This window comes from Lemur catta, chromosome 1, assembly GCF_020740605.2.
Source record: "Lemur catta isolate mLemCat1 chromosome 1, mLemCat1.pri, whole genome shotgun sequence".
Classification (NCBI taxonomy): Eukaryota; Metazoa; Chordata; class Mammalia; order Primates; family Lemuridae; genus Lemur; species Lemur catta.
In genome coordinates, this window is record NC_059128.1 from 10,587,077 (window position 1) to 10,604,117 (window position 17,041).

Consider the following 17,041-nt stretch of genomic DNA (forward strand, 5'->3'; position numbering starts at 1 on the left):
TCATTTACTATACTATCAGGCAATTCCACTCCTAGGTATTCAACCTAGAGAAATAAAAACATAAGTCCACATGAAAACATGTATGCAAATATTCACCAGTGTTATTCATAATGGCCAAAACTGGAAATATTCCAAATGTCTATCATAAACAAATTATAAGATACACATGATGGGGACTATTACAGAGCAATAAAAAGAAACAAAATATTAATAAACCAAACAACATGAACGTCTCTCAAAAACATTATGCTAAATAAAAGAAGCCAAACAGAAAAGACTATGTACTGAATGATTCCATTTATTTGAAATTCTATAAAAATCAACACTATAATAATGAAAAGAAGATCAATGTCTGCCTGGGGCTAGGGGTAGAAGAAGGGACCAAGCACAAAGGGCAAAAGGAATCTTTTTAAGGTAAAGATACTGTTCTTTATCTTTACTGTGGTAGTAGTTACATATGTGTGTGTATATATATATACCTAGTAAAATTCATCAATCTGTGCTTTAAAAATAAGTGAATTTTATTATATGTAACTATTTCCATAAAAAACAAAAAGTGGACAAAATAACATGTATTCTAATATGTAGGTACTTGGGCATGTCTACATTAGCAAACATAATGATGTAGTCAGGTACTTGTAATTATTTATAATGAGTAAATTAAATTTATGAGAAATAAAATAATATTCAACTGAATGCTGTTAACTTTTTATTTATATTTGACATTTCAAATTAAGGGCTAAATAAATATATTTCTATATACATGCAGAATCACCACGAATAGGCTAGTTCACATGTAGACTAACAAAGGTATATTGTGTGGATAACACTAAAAAAATTCAAAAGAAATGAAGAAAGAGATTTTTAAAACATTTAATGGAAAGTGATCTATACAGAAGACTAGCAAAAAAGACCCACCATATGTATGATAGAAATTTCAAGGAATAATGCCAAATAATGGAACAAAACAAATATTAAAACTCTATTTCCAGAAACTATATTTCCTAAAATAAAAGATATCTTGAAATAACATATTGAAAGGACACACTGCAATCATTTCAGCATGGCCAAAACAGAATCATATTGTAATTAAAACTACTTTAAAGAAAAATAAAAAATCATTTGGGCAACCAGGCAAAAAGACTAAACCACTGATAAGAGAAAGAAAACAAGACTGTCATCAGACTTTCCACCAATTCTTAATGCCAAAAGAAAATGATATAACAAATTTAAGGTGCATACCCAAGTAAGGGAAACATAAGCCAAGGATTTTACATCTACCCAAATCGACCTTCAAGTTCAAAGCTGCAGACAAACTATTATAAACTTGCCAAAACTCAGAGAATATTGATCCTGTGAGCCCTTCCTAATGCATCTATTAAAACAGGAGATTCAGACAACCAAAAAGACGGAAAGACAGCAAGATAAGAATGAGTGATGAGTATTAAATATAAAGGTACCTGTAGAACAAAGCTGTACCATGTTTATAAGGGACAGAAAATATTAATAGTAGATGTAGTACAATTATCAAAAATTGGGGGGCATGAGAAGTAACGAGTGCATAAGTATGTGATTGTCTAATAGGTATTAATTGTAAATAAAATGATATTATTTTATATTAGATACTGGGATAGAAGGAGAGGAGGGAGAAAAAGGGCTTATAAACTAATTCCAATATTGTTCAATGTAGGGAACCAATTACTTCAAAAAAAAAAAAGTAGACTAGTAGTATTATATAGAGGTATTAGTATAAAGTTAACCAACAGAACAAATGAGCAAATAAAACCCATTGCATAATGAAAGAACTCAGATATAAAAGGCATAAAAATAAAACAATATGACAGAACTGAGGCCAAACATATTAATCATATCAACAGATGTAAATGGGCTTAACTCACCTATTGAAAGAAAAGGATTTTCAGATTGGCTAATAAAGCAAAATCCAACACTATGCAGAATACAAGAGACATACCTAAAACAAAGAGATTCAAAAGAATTAAAAATAAAAGGATGGAAAAAGATATATCAGGCAAACACAAATAAAAAGAAAACAGGGGTCATAATCTTGGTACCTGACAATGTGGAATTCAGACCAAAAAGCATTAAAATAGTTAAAGAAGTACACTTTATAAAGCTGCAGGCTCCAACTCACAATGAAGGTATTAGTTATTAATATTTATGCATCCAGGCCGGCCGCGGTGGCTCGCACCTGTAATCCTAGCACTCTGGGAGGCCGAGGCGGGTGGATCGCTCAAGGTCAGGAGTTCGAGACCAGCCTGAGCAAGAGTGAGACCCTGTCTCTACTAAAAAAATAGAAATAAATTATCTGGCCAACTAAAAACATATATAGAAAAAAAAAAAATTAGCCGGGCATGGTGGCGCATGCCTGTAGTCCCAGCTACTCGGGAGGCTGAGGCAGAAGGATCGCTTAAGCCCAGGAGTTTGAGGTTGCTGTGAGCTAGGCTGACACCACGGCATTCACTCTAGCCCGGGCAACAGAGCGAGACTCTGTCTCAAAAAAAAAAAAAAATATTTATGCATCCAGTAACAGTAATAACATCTATTAAGCAGCAACCTACAGAAGATACAAGGAGAAATAGAAACACACTAATAATAGGAGACTTTAACATACTTCTCACAATCCAAGATCAAGTAGACTAAAGATTAATAAAGGCATAGAAGACCTAAACAACATAAATAAGGTAGATCTTACACATCAAACTCCGATATTATTTTATCGATAACTGCTTTTCAAGTACACACAGAACATTCACAAAAACTGACTAAATTTTAGGACACAGAGAAAACCTCAAAGTGCTAAAGAATAGAAATAATATAAATAGCATCCTCAAACCATAATGCAATAAAATAAGAAATCAATAACAAAATAAAAAAAACAAAGATGCCCTTCCACATGGAAATTTACACACTTTTAAACAACTCTTAGGTCAAATGCAAAAAAAAAAATTCAATTATAGAATTTCTTGAAGACAATAATAATAAAGCCCGACACTATCAGAATCTGTAGGCTACAACTAAAGGAAACGTCAAAGAAAAATGTAATCAGGAATTAATAATGAAAACTGAAATTAATTTAGAAACCCCCAAAAATAGAATTAATAAGTGAATCTAAAAACTAGTTCCTTGGAAAAGAAATTAACAAAATAGACAAACCACAAGCTAACGCAATTTTTTTAAAGGGGGAGAGGGAGAAAACACAAATATACAACATTAAATATAGTCATCCTTCGTATCCATGGAGGATTGGTCCCAAGACACCCCATCCCTGCAGGTACTAAAATCCTCAGACACTCAAGTCCCGTATATAAAATGATATGGTATTTACATATAACCTACACACACCCTCCCATATACTTTAAATTATCTCTAGACTACTTAATAATACCTAATATAATGCAAATGCTATGTAAATAGTTGTTATACTATATTGTATTTTTATTTTTATTTCCATTATTTTTATGTTATATTGTTTTTTATTGGGTCTTTTTACAAATATTTTTGATCTGTGGTTAGTTCAATATGTGGATGCTGATGCCACAGATACAGAGAGTTGACTGTACACAATGTCTGAAATGACAAGCAAAAAATAAACACCAAAACAGGAATTTTTTAAATTTCTAAAAGACTCCTTTGCATAATTCTATGCAAACAATCTGAAAACTTAGATGAAATGCATAATTTTTTAGAGAAATAAAACTTACCAAATTGACCCCAGTAGAAACAGGAAGTCTAAATAGAATAAGTGTCATAGAACAAACAGAGAAAGAAGTTAAACAGTACCACTACCAAAAAAAAAAAAAAAAAAAAAACCCAGCACCAGGCCAGATAGTTTCACAGGGGATATCTAACAAAATTTTAAAGATCAGGTAACTCCAGTGCTACATTAATTATTCCAGAGCATAGAAAAAGAAGGAAAACTTCCAAACTCACTTTACATAGTGAGCATAACATTGTTCCAGATCCTGGTTCGAATTACTCCCAACTCTACCCACCCCCACAAAAAAAACCTGTAGGTCAATCTAACTTATTAATATCAATGTAAAAATTTTGACACCTATTGCAATAATACTGAATAAAGTCTTCTTCACCTTTTAAAAAAATTGTAAGTAAAATATGAGAAAATCTAATTCAGCATATTGATAAAGCTAAGAGAAGAAGTATATGGTCTCCACAGATGCAGATAATGAGCATGGCTCAGTACTCATTCAGGTTAAAAGATAAAATTTGATAAGGTTTGTAGTGGGTTGAACTTTGTCCCCCAAAAAGATGTGTTCAAGTCATAACCCTGGTAGTTGCAAATGTGACCTTATTTGGAAATAGGGTCTTCATATAGGCAAAAAATTTATGAGGTCTTACTGTATTAAGGTGGGCTCTAAATTCAATGACTGGTGTGTTTATAAGAGAGAGAGGGAGGTTTGGATACAGAGACACAGGCTCTGTATAGATAGAAGCAGAGACGGGAGTGATACAGCTACAAGCCAAGGAATGCCAAGGATTGCCGGCCACTATCAGAAGCTAGGAGAGAGGCAAGAAAGGATTCTTTCCTGGAGCCTGCAGAGAGAGCATGGCTCTGCCAACATCTTGATTTCAGACTTCTAGCATGTGGAATCGGAGAATAAACTCCCGTTGTTTTAAGCCACCCAGTTTGCGGTAGTTTGTCGCAACAGCCCTGGGAAACTATTACAGGGTTAAACAAAGTCCTACATCTTTCAACTGCACAGATACAGCACGAAGGAAAACAAGCTTACAGCTATCCTTATAGAAAAGATCTGGCCATTTTAGGAGGCCAGCAGGTTGATGTTATACAAAGATACTACATATTTACATTTTGAAACGGATTCCTGTACTCTGCATTAGAGAGGGTACATAGGAGTCCTTCTGCAAGCACTACATTTTAAGGAGGACCTAAGGAAGAGCTGGAATGCATTTTTAAATGGTGAGGTAGACTGGGCCTGGTGGCTCACACCTATAATTCCAGCACTATGGGAGGCCAAGGTGGGAGGAAGATCTCTTGAGGCTAGGAGTTCAATACCAGCCTGGGCAACACAGCAAGAGCTCACCTCTACAAAAAAATTTTAAACCTAGCTGGGGTGGCTCACGCCTGTAATCCTAGCACTCTGAAAGGCCAAGGTGGGCAGATCGTTTGAGGTCAGAAGTTCGAGACCAGCCTGAGCAAGAGCGAGACCCCATCTCTACTAAAAAAATAGAAAGAAATTAGCTGGACAACTAAAAATATACAGAAAAAATTAGCCGGGCATGGTGGCGAATCCCTGTAGTCCCGGATACTTGGGAGGCTGAGGCAGCAGGATTGCTTGAGCCCAGGAGTTTAAGGTTGCTGTGAGCTAGGCGGATGCCACGGCACTCTTAGCCTAGGCAACAGAGTAAGACTCTGTTTCAAAAAAAAAAAAAATACTAGCTGGGTATGGTGGTGCATACCTGTGGTCTGTAGTCCCAGCTACCTGTGAGGCTGAGGAGGGAGGATCCCTTGAGCCCAGGAGTTCAAGGAGACAGTAAGCTATGACTGCACCACTGCACTCCAGCCTGGGTGACAGAGCAAGATCCTGTCTCTAAAATAATAAGTAAATAAAAATAAAATAAAATGGTGATGTAAAATAGAAAGTAGATGGAAATTTAGTCATGTTATCATTGAACATTTTGAGCAACTGCTCTACATATATGGTATACATTTTAACATCTAGGAAGAGCTCACTCTACTCCCAAAGAGGTGAGGCTCTAATATGGGTCAAAGGCAAAGGGAAGTTACTGAAGTGTTTTAAAGAGGAGAATCTCATAATTGTCTCGTATTTTAGATAGATCTTTCAGGCAGCTACAGGAGGACAGATCTGATGGAGACAAAAGCAGACACAGGGAGATAAATTAAAAGGCTGTTACGATAGAAAGAAGGTAAGGCCCCTAATTAGGATTGTGATGGTAAGAATAAGCAGGAGTTCTGGCTTCAGCAGCACATATGCTAATAACATTGAAATGATACACAGACAGCATGAACCCTATGAAAGGGTGACACAAAATTCGTGAAGCATTCTGCATTAAAAAAAAAAAGAAGAAGAAACAGGAAGTGAGGTATTTGAGGAACATTTAAGAGATAAAACCAGAGTACTAATATAACAATTGTCTCTCAAAGTTATTATGAGAATGTACTAAGCTAATATATACCAAAGTGCCTAGCACACAGTAGGCACAAATAGTAAATATCTAAACTCTCCTTCCTGGAGAGCTTAAGATTCAAATACATATAACTAACATTCTAAATTGTTTATGATTTCCACTTCTGAGACAAGCTCATTTATTCTTAAAATAAAAACAAAATTACATATACATAAATATACATGCATATACACACATATGTGCATGTATATATACATCAATGTTATGTATACACATATACATCCTTTTAATTTCATTCTAGCGTCAGACCAAAGCTCTGAGACATAAGAAAAGGAAAGATATCCTAAAATGCTGAACACCCCTCCAATTTCTATCCCTCATTGAATATTAAATGAGACTCAGATGATAAAATATATACTGTTTTAGAACATTGTTCTTGAAAAGTCCAGAAGGACAAAAAAAATAAGACAGAAATAGAATATATGGATTAAAAGTAGCTAAAAGTTCTAAATGAAATGGTTGAGTTTTCCATGCTACAGAAGCTAGCTTATTGATTAAGAATACATTTTTGCTTAATGTAGTTTTTAATGCAGGAAACATTTCATTTCTAAGCCAATATATGTATTCATTTATGCAGAGCTACTCATATCTTTTCAAAATATAATAAATAAATGCATATGAATTTCCAACATAATAATACTACAAAACAAGACTCCCAACTTAAAGCTTATTTATTGGCTGAGTAATCAATACATAAAACTTGAACAGGATCCAAGTAAAACCACAGCCTGAGGAGTCCCTGGCTTCAGATTTATTGCCACTTTATCTTTTAAAAAAAAACAATTGGCTGTGTGCTGAAATTGCCTACCAATTAGCAGTCATAATTATTGTGCTAAATCAGTAAAAGGAAAAGTTAGCTGAGCAGAGAGAACCAAAACTACAAAGAATGTTCAGGAAAAGCATAACTTGTTATATAAATATTATAACATTTGATTTAGCAAGCATATTTTAAGTACTTTTGACAACTGTAGTATCATTTACCTGTAAATCCATTTTAAAAGCATGCATTTTGTGCAATGTTTAAATTGTATAGAATGCAGAACTTGACATTAACAAAAAGTATAAAATCTTTAAATTAACAGATATCCAAACACTTGATTATGTAATCTTTTCTTATAAGACATTTTATGTAATACTTTCTTATAAGACATTTCATCCACCCTCAATCATTTTTACTTATTCAAAAAACTATTTTTGTGCAAACAGTGTGCACTAGACAATGCGTTGCATGCTGGAGACACAGATGAACACAATACAATCCACACACAAAGTAAATTAGGGCAATTAACAGAAATTATTGACATTATTGAAATATAGTGTAAGCATACAAGTAGGGTATACGGGGGAAAACTGGCAATCAGGCAGGGCTTCCAAGCTAAACATAGAGCAATGAGTAGGCATTAGACAAAAGCAAAGAAGGGGGGCATGGAGGGAAAGAAAGCATTTCAGGTGAAAAGAACATGGCGCATTGGAGGAACTGAAAAAAATAGCCCATTGAAACTAGATCAAAGAAATAGAGCAGAGGTTGAGGTGATGGGCTAGAATCAGCAGGGCTTGGTGATGTGTTGAATAGTTCTGACAGAGAGTAGAAGTTTAGGAAGACTCCCAATTTTTTGACTTCGGGTAATGGAGAAATGGTGGTGCCATTCACTGAAATGACTAATATGAAAATAAGTACAAGTTTGGGACAGAAGACAATGAGTCTGCGTTTATGGTACAAACAAGATGTCTGGATAGAGATAGAAGCCTGTAGTTCCAGAACATATCTGGTCTCGCAAATTGTATGTGGGAGTCATCCACAGAGAGGTGATAAATAATATTATGTGAGTAAATATAGTCAAGAGTCTGTTGGATTAAAAAAAAAGATGATGACCAATGACAGAATCCTATGTAAACCTAATATTTAAAGAGCAGAAGAAGAAGACAGCCCTAAGAAAAAATCTGAGCGGGAACAGCCAGAAAAGAAAGAAGAAAATAAGAGTTTTAAATTACAAATGCTGCAATTAGTGTCAGATGATACAGAGAAGTCACATAAAACAAAGGCGAAAAATCATTGCTCTTTTTGCAACCACGAATATGGTTAACAACAACATTCTAATTTTTGCACATATGAGTAAAACAAGAGTTTTCTCTGTAAGAAGTTAGCAATACTGTTCTGCAAAGATTTCTATGTGACTACAGATTTCAGTGTTATTGAAAGAAGAAGTACTTTTCCAACTTAGTAATGTTACCATATACTGTAAAAAAATAAAGAAAACTATCTACTGATCTCTTCAAACATGGCCCTTAAATATGCATGGGAGGGGGCAAATTCAACGGCAAATCACAGTGCTAATTAGCTATACTCTTTTTTTTTTTTTTGAGATAGAGTCTCACTCTGTTGCCTGGGCTAGAGTGCCATGGAATCAGCCTAGCTCACAGCAACCTCAAACTCCTGGGCTCAAGCAATCCTTCTGCCTCAGCCTCCCGAGTAGCTGGGACTACAGGCATGTGTCACCATGCCTGGCTAATTTTTTCTATATATATTTTTAGTTGTCCAGCTAATTTCTTTCTATTTTTAGTAGAGACCGGGTCTCGCTCTTGCTCAGGCTGGTCTCGAACTCCTGACCTCGAGCAATCCTCCCGCCTCGGCCTCCCAGAATGCTAGGATTACAGGGGTGAGCCACCGTGCCCGCCCTAGCTATACTCTTAAAAGTGTTTGTCTCTGATGTAATCAAAAAGATTTTTAGTTACTGAGCTAAAGATCTTGAGTAGGGTAAATACATTAAAAATAGTATACATTCACATTGCTACACTTAGCTATTTTGAGCTTATATTCAAATTGTCAACAGGTTAATTTCCAAATTTGACAAACATTTTGATAGATATTTATGTCAGGGATTTATGTTTATCAGCTGCTATACTGTCATCATAATACAAAAGGTGATGGATAGGCAGTTCATGCCTTAGAAATGTTCTGTTTAGGTGATCAGTCAGTGCCTTGCTGGACATACCAAGTCAAGGAGAGGCCGTGCTGGAATCCCCTCCCACCCAAAATGGGTTAAGCCGATTGCAGTAGAGGAGGCCTGGAGACAAGGGAAGGAGAATAAAAACTAGTCCAATAGCCCATGCCCCATTTAAATAATATCAAGGCTACTTTTTTTTCTGGCTACACTCAGGGAAACTAGATCCAACTATATAATTATCCTCATTTTGGCAGCAAGCACAAAGTTTCATATTTGATGATGATGATAATAATAAAAGCTAACATTTATTAACTCCTCATTATGTGCCAGGATTCTGTGCTAAGCACTTTTCATGGATCACCTCATTTACTCTTCACAACAAATATTACTATTCCCATTTTATAGATGATGCAATCGGGGCTTAGAGAAGTGAAGTTAACTTATCCAAGGTCACAGAGCCCACAGGGAGCAGAGCCAGGACTCAAACCCAGGCAGCAGTCTAATTCTAGAACCCCAACTCTTAACATCTGCTGTTACCAAAAGCAGAGCTTATATTGAAAGAACACACCCAAAGTACTCCGATTGTTCAATTTTAACACTTAGAAGACAGAGAAAGTTTGGCGTGGGGGAGTTGAACGCCTCTTTAGAATTCCAAATTTTAAAAAACTGTAAAGTCTTACTTTTATCATTCTTGCTTCTATATCAGCTACATAAACATTTTCACTACAGCGAACTTTATGAGAAAAAGAATCATTTGGAGGAAAAAAAAATTAACTCTTGTGCAATCACCTGAGAAATTGCTAAGAAGCTTTCACCTCCTGTTATGAGGCTCTGCAGGTAGCACAAAAAAAAAACCAGACTGAATACTTTAAAACAGGCTCCAAACTGCATTTTTGCTAAAACTAGCCTCTCTCTCATCACTATTACTTATGTCACAAAAGAAAAAGCCACTATCTAAAATTTAAAATCATTTTTCATATCTCTACGATATATAACACTTCAAAAGTAAGTCACATAACCTGTTTGGGTTAAAATGCAAGTACGTTCTCTTGCTGGTTCAACCAAACTATGTCCACCTCCTCTACCAATGGAACCTTTACCTACATCAAGAAACTCCAAGAAAAAGAGTAATAAAAATAACATTTTGACATTATATTAAGCCTAATTCTCCCCCTGGGGTCCTTTGGAAAGTGGTACTGTGCATACTCCTGAATACAGAGGAGAAATGAACTTTCCTGTCCTCTTCTTACTTCGTAGTCTTCACATTCAGTAGAAGAAAAAAAAAAAATCCCCTGGCCCTCCCTTCTTGTGCTCCTTTCCCCTGGCCACATTCCTACAAGATCCAAGGATAAAATACCACCAATCTGCAACATCTCTTTATTACAAAGTATTTATCCTTCACAAACATCAACTGTGCAGCCTTTCATGTTTTGCTCTATTTTCAGTACATAATGTGCACTAGAGTGGCAGTCTCCTCATGTTAGTGCATCTAAGAGAAAAAAAAAAAAAAGAGATTCCTAACTTACCTTCAGTCTAAAAAAAGATACCTAAAAACACTCAAAGCATCCTTATCCTTTTCACAGCCTGCTCCTACTTACCTCCTTTGCCCTCCAAAACCCTTAGGACTAAACAAAGACAGCTACTACTGTTATTCCTTATTTTATGGATGGAAACTCTGAGACACAAAACTATTAAGTTAATTGCCCAATGTCTCACAGTTAATCAGAAGGGCATGCAAAGCTTAAGTCCACATGTTCTGCCTCCAAATATGGTGTCCTTTCCATCCTCTATAGACAAAATAAAATTGTACAAACAAGTCTAAAATAGAATTACACCACCAAGTCCACATCTAGATTTTATTCATCCTGGCATTCACTGCCCAGGAAAGAGACAAGACAAAGCATCCGGTGCATCTCAAAATGTAACAAGAAAGAGAGAACACAGAAAGAGGACTGTAATACTCATTGGCTTTAACCTGAAATTACTTACGTAATATGTAACTATAAAATCAAATGACAGGTGGTGTCTTTTCTTTAAAAACCATACTGTAACAAAAACCACTTGATTTTATTGTAATGTCAGGGTGTGACATCCTCAAGTGGGAAGTTCTACACTGATTCCAACTTTATTACCATTACTCAGAACAGAATGCATCCAATTTTTCTGAAAGTCTCTGTAGAAGCAAAATTTAATCTTAAGGGTATATTTAAATTTTGGAAACATGCAAAAAAAATCACAAGAGAGCTTTCTAACTATTTAGATAAGATGGACTATTTAAGTAGGAAATACTTGTCAGTATCACATTTATTGAGTAAATTCTATGTGCTAGGCTCATTGCTAAACCTTTTCATGTGTATTCTTTCATTTATAGTCACAACAGCCCCAGCAGCATTATTAACCCAGGTTTACAGATGAGAAAATAAAGTTCAAAGAGGTCAGTTATCTTGCTCAAGGTCAAACAGTGGCAGAACTTGGATTCCAGCTCAGATCTTCCAGAATCCATATGGCATTGTAAAGAAGTACAAGCACGGGATGGTAGGTGAGCATACACAGTCTCTAATGAACCATCAGTCTGGGAATTCTGTGAGTCTTCAGTTTATTCAATCTATCCAGTGAGTAAGTGACATACTGCATTTTATCATATACAGGATACTGCCATCAAACTGCTTTGTGTGTCTCATAAACTGGCTTTAACAGCCATTCCAAAAAAGAATTAGAAAGGCAACATTATCAATATAAGTGTGTACTGCTTTGGAAGACCCAAGTCATTTCGATGAATAAGTTCTGGTATATTTGTTACAAATTCAAACTCATTGCTTAACAAAAGCATCGTTTATTTACAATCAAAAGTTTAAACTGCTGGATCCCTCAAGCCCTTCAAGTGCACTCAGGAAAAGGTTCCACATTAATCAACCTACCAAGCACATACTGAAGGCCTACTGGTGTGCACCACACCAAGACAGGCTATAGGGACCACGTTAGAAACTTCCTCCGTCCACAAGGAGTTAGCAGGTTGTTTCCAACCAAGCACACAGGCAGTCATTACAGGGACAGCCCAAATCCTCTTGTGCTATTTGCCATAGTTTGCGCGAGGTGCCCTACAAAGGAAGTCTGCTCTTTGGAAGAACGATTAGATCAATTAGGTCATTCTCCCACAGCCCCTTTCACTTTCTTGTAAGCACCGCATGGCTGTGGTTAGTTTTAGCATTAGTGTGGGCATCAGTGAGTTAATTTTCCTCCTACTGGCTCCAGAATTCTGCCTGGCTCCCTGCTCCCTCCCCCTCGCCTCCCTTTTGGCCTCTTCAACCCGAAGAGGAAACTGCAGACTCGAACTCCCCTATGGCTCCAGCACCAGGAACTGGGCATGCGCAGAAGACCGGGCAGGCTTTGGTTGCCACTGACAGTTCCCCGCCCCTGATTTGCCGCTGCCCCCCTTCCCCCACTCCAACAAGAGATACTGAAATGTTTATCTGAAAGATACGAGGCCTCTTTTTCCCGAGAATGACCCCGTTTTCATTTCATTTCGCAGGGTCTTGCAGTCTTGCGAAACCCCACCACCAGCCGAAGGAAGACCGCATTATTTTTCAGCACCGGGGACAGCGCCGCGTTGCCATTAACGTCCACCCTCCCCCACCTTCTCCTCCACCCTCCACCCCCCCACCCGCCCCAACCTCAGCCCCCACCCCCGCACCAGCACAATGCCAAGGTCTCCCAGCAGCCGCAAACGCCGCAACTGCAATAGCTCCCAGCCGAGGCCGGGCCGGATGCCGGGCCGGCTGCTACTTACACTGCTCCGCTTTGGTGGACATGGTGCTGTCCAGATGGAAAGGCTTTGCCCCAAAATCTGTGTCGTGTGAGCTCCCTCGCTCCGCCAGCGATGTTGCGAGGAAAAGAGCGCATACCCCCCACCCCCCACCCCCTCGCTTTCCCCCTCCCTTAGGCCCGTGTCGCTACCATTCGGACAAAACGCACATCAAATTGCAGAATTCGGTCCCGGAAGGTTAGGAAATCGCCCCCGGAGAAATGGGTGGGATTTAATAGGCGGCCAAAGGCTTCCTGTCCGTCCCCTCCTGGAGCTGCCCGCGCTGATGTGGGCGGGGAGACCGAAAGGAGAGAGCAGGCTGCGGCTCCTGGTGAAATGGGAAAATGGGCTCGACCGGGGGAGGAGTATTTCCATTCATAAGGCGCACGGAGGGGACGGGTGTTTCCCAGAGAAAAGCCTCTTAAAGTGCCGGAGTCCCCGACCATTTGGATCTCCCATTGGCGTTCTCCGGGCCTGTAAATCCTGCTCCCCGAGCAGCCCCCAGCGCCTCAGCGGGGTGACCGGAGAGGGACACAGGTGCGTCCCACGCTTCGTCTCAACCTCCGGGAGGAAGGAGAGGGAGGCGGATCCGGGGCGGGCTGGAGAGAGCCGGGGCCGGAGGGCGAGAGGATGCTCCCGAGGACCGCGAGGAAGGAAATGCACAAGTAACCTCAGCATGGCTTCCCGGCGTGCTGCGGTCCTGCCCTGCGCCTCCCCTCTGGGTGGGCTCTCCTGCGGGGGGTGAGGGGTGGGAGGTCCCACTGCCAGGGGGCTGTGAGCAGACTTTGGAAGTTGGAGCTAGAGGAAGGAGGAGATTTGCACGGGTGGTGAATCTGGAAAGGCCACAGAAAAGGAAGATGAAACCCTGGAGACAGGAAGAACCCAGGTGCGCTCCCTTGCAACCATGCAGGCTGGACATGGGCACGTTAGGAAGCCCCTCCACTGGGAAACCGAAGCCAATGGAAAAGGAAAGCGGTAGAAAAGGCATGATGCATATTCATAGGAAAATGCCCAAAGAATGGACACAGAGTGGAGAGATATTCTGAGCTTGGACTTGAAGTCGGGAAGAAGCAGATTCAAGACTCAGTTTTACCACTTACTCAAGGACCGATCTTTTAGTATCCCTAGCCTCAGGTTCTTTATCTACAAAATGGGAACAATTAACACCTGCTCTGCCACCTGAAGAGTTATTGAGCAGATCAAATGGTATAAGGGATGTGAGTCCCTTTAAAATAAAAGTTCTGTACAATTGCCAACCATTATGACCATTCTTCATTCAGATAGTTTAATTTGTGAACGCTAAAGGGCAATGGTCATAGCAGGTTGATTTACCAAAAGCTATAGGAACAGAACGATAAGTGTCAACCTATGATTTTTAATGCAGATAACTATGGTGACTAAATCAATGTTTTTCCTTCTCACTAAAAAAGAATGATCCCTATTTAGGGAAAAGAATATTAAATTCTGTGTGACATATACAAAATATTCAAAATAAATCTTTGACAATTAGGAAAAACCATTGTGAACAAATATCAAGAAAAGATGTTTCTGAGTAGAAAAAAAAAGTCTACAAATAACAGGGAAGCTGCCCATTATGATGCACACACAGTGGCCAAGTTTCATGATATTTGCAAAAATGTTCCTGAAGTACTAGTGATTTGGCTCTTCGGGATGCATATATGATTGGGCTATATCACCTGCTAATTGGCAGGTAGGTCTGGCTGATCAGGCCATCATCCTATGCCATTGTTCACTCCCAAAACCACATCCCAAAGAGAAGTTCCATTCTTTTGTCAAAAATAAATGATTATGTGAAGAATGATGCTGAAGAGTTCATCTTGGGTAAAAATAAATCAAAATCATTCTAAAGAAAATATGAATACAATGAGCATTTCTGAGAAGATGACAAACATTTTGTGTGATTAAAAGAAAGCTCAATGATTTATTCAGAAATTTCCAGGAAGCTTGAGGCTTTGATAAAGAAAACAGTAATTGAAAATTAACCCCTCCCCCCTAAAAGGTGTCTTGGATAACATACCAAGAAACAAAGGACAAAATTTGTGTTAGAAAACTATTCTCCCTTCATCTGCTTACTAATCCTGCTCTTTGTCATCAATTAAACCTCCCATTACCCTATTGAGAGGGAGTATAATGTTGCTAAAGTCATGGACTTGCTAGTTAGACAGCCTCGGTTTGAATTCCAGCTTTGCCTCTTATGAGCTGTGTGACCTCATGCAAATTACTTACATTCTCTATGCCTCGATTTGCTCACCTGCAAAATGGCCATATCATAGTCACATTAAAGGTTGTTGTCAGGAGTATACATACGAGAATCTAGAACAATACCTGACACATGGTGAGTGACTGCTGCTGTTAGCATTACTGCTCAAGCTGCTCAAATGCACCCAATCAGTAAGGTTAGCTCTCTAACTGTTCTAGTCCCTTCAAAGCCTGAAAGCATTCATATAATTGATACCCTAATCATCAACCTAGGCTCTCACAACTTCAACCTTCTGATGTGCCCATTGGGTTAATTCAGTAACCTACACCATATCCGTTACCAGGTTTCTCCATTCCAACATATGGCCTTACTTAACTACTTCAATGAAACAAATATGAACTCTCTTACCTTTCCTTCTGTCTCCACCTATTTGTCTCAACCTTTCATGCTCTTTCTTCTGTTGCAGAGATAATGCCTCTTCTCATTGCCAAATGGAATGCTTTATTCTTCTTAAATTATGCCTCTAATTATAAACACTCCCGTTTATTCTAAAATTTGCTCTCTTAATTATCTTCTTTCTTCCTGGCATTTTAAGTCCCTATCTTTTCAATGGATTTTTCCATCCTGCTCACAAACATGGATATGTTTGCCATTCTGGAAAAGCTATACCTATTGTCTTACTGAATAAGTGGCCTCCATTTCTCTACCTACTGCCTTCTTTTTCCTCACCACCCTACCTACTATCAAATCCTGGATGAAACAGCTTTTTTCAACAGTCAATAATAATTTCCTAATAGTGAAATACAATTGCTTGATCTCTTGATGACTAATGCCAACATTTGAAATCTCTCCCTATTCCTTTTTGAAACTCCCTCTTCCCTTTACTTCCATATCTTCAAAATCTTCTCCAAACATTTTGCTCCTTCTATTGTTTAATGAAGTACTTCCAACATAGAAATACAAAAATAATATCATGAACACTGATGTTACCACTACCCAATCCCATCAGTTCTTAACATTTTGTGATATTGCATTAGATATTTTACTTTTCACAAATAAAACATTTTAGAGACACTTGAAGCCCACATAGAAAATTATTCTAAATTTGTGGTTATTTCCTTATATTTTATACTATTTGTTCAGCAACTGCTTATTGAGTACTTATTATATGTCAAACACTCTTCTAGGCACAAGGACAATGTAGTGAACAGAAAAGACAAAAATCTCTGCTTCAGGGGGCTAAATTCAAGTGGGAAGACAAAAGAAAGTTATGTAAGTAAAATGTACAGTACATTAAGTACTGATAAGTACTAAAAATAAAAATATTAAACTAAGGAAAAGAAATAGTTTTTATTGAAGGGATTGAAATTTTGGATGAGGTAAAATATTAGATAGGGTAGCTAGATACACATTATATATGTCTATTTCCATAAGCAATATATATTGTTTCACATGTTTTTTAACTTTATATAATTAATACCATACTGTCTATATCTTTTTACAACTTGTGCTTTTTGCTCAACATCACATTTTGGCTTAATCATATTGATTAAACACTATTTGTGAGAGATGACACATAGTGGCTAAAGATTCCAATAGCATACACACAGCCTTTTTGACCTGAAATACCACCAAAGTACATAGTTAAAAATAATCATAGTTGCTAGAAAGCGAGGGGGAACTATGAGAAAGAAAGAGCCACAGTGGAGAAGATATTAACTATGTGCCTCTGCCCAAATCTCCAGCGGATCTCTGAACTACACATGTGCAGGCTACGTGCAGACAACAAGCAGCTAACTAGGTGTAAAAGAACTAAACTGAGATTTGAGCTGCCACCCAAGAGTTAGTTTATAGTTTATATCCCAT

General features: G+C 38.0%; 1 protein-coding gene across 2 annotated transcripts in view; it reads right to left on the reverse strand.

Annotated features, from left to right (window-relative positions):
• The window catches only part of UNC79 (unc-79 homolog, NALCN channel complex subunit), a 224,348-nt gene extending 211,296 nt beyond the window's left edge, over window positions 1–13,052 (reverse strand). For both annotated transcript variants that reach the window (XM_045561661.1, XM_045561653.1), the window contains exon 1: window positions 12,940–13,052. In XM_045561661.1, the coding sequence (XP_045417617.1) occupies window positions 12,940–12,961 (22 nt within the window). In that variant the 5' untranslated portion in view covers window positions 12,962–13,052. The remainder of the gene's footprint in view (window positions 1–12,939) is intronic.
• Window positions 13,053–17,041: the final 3,989 nt, after the last annotated feature.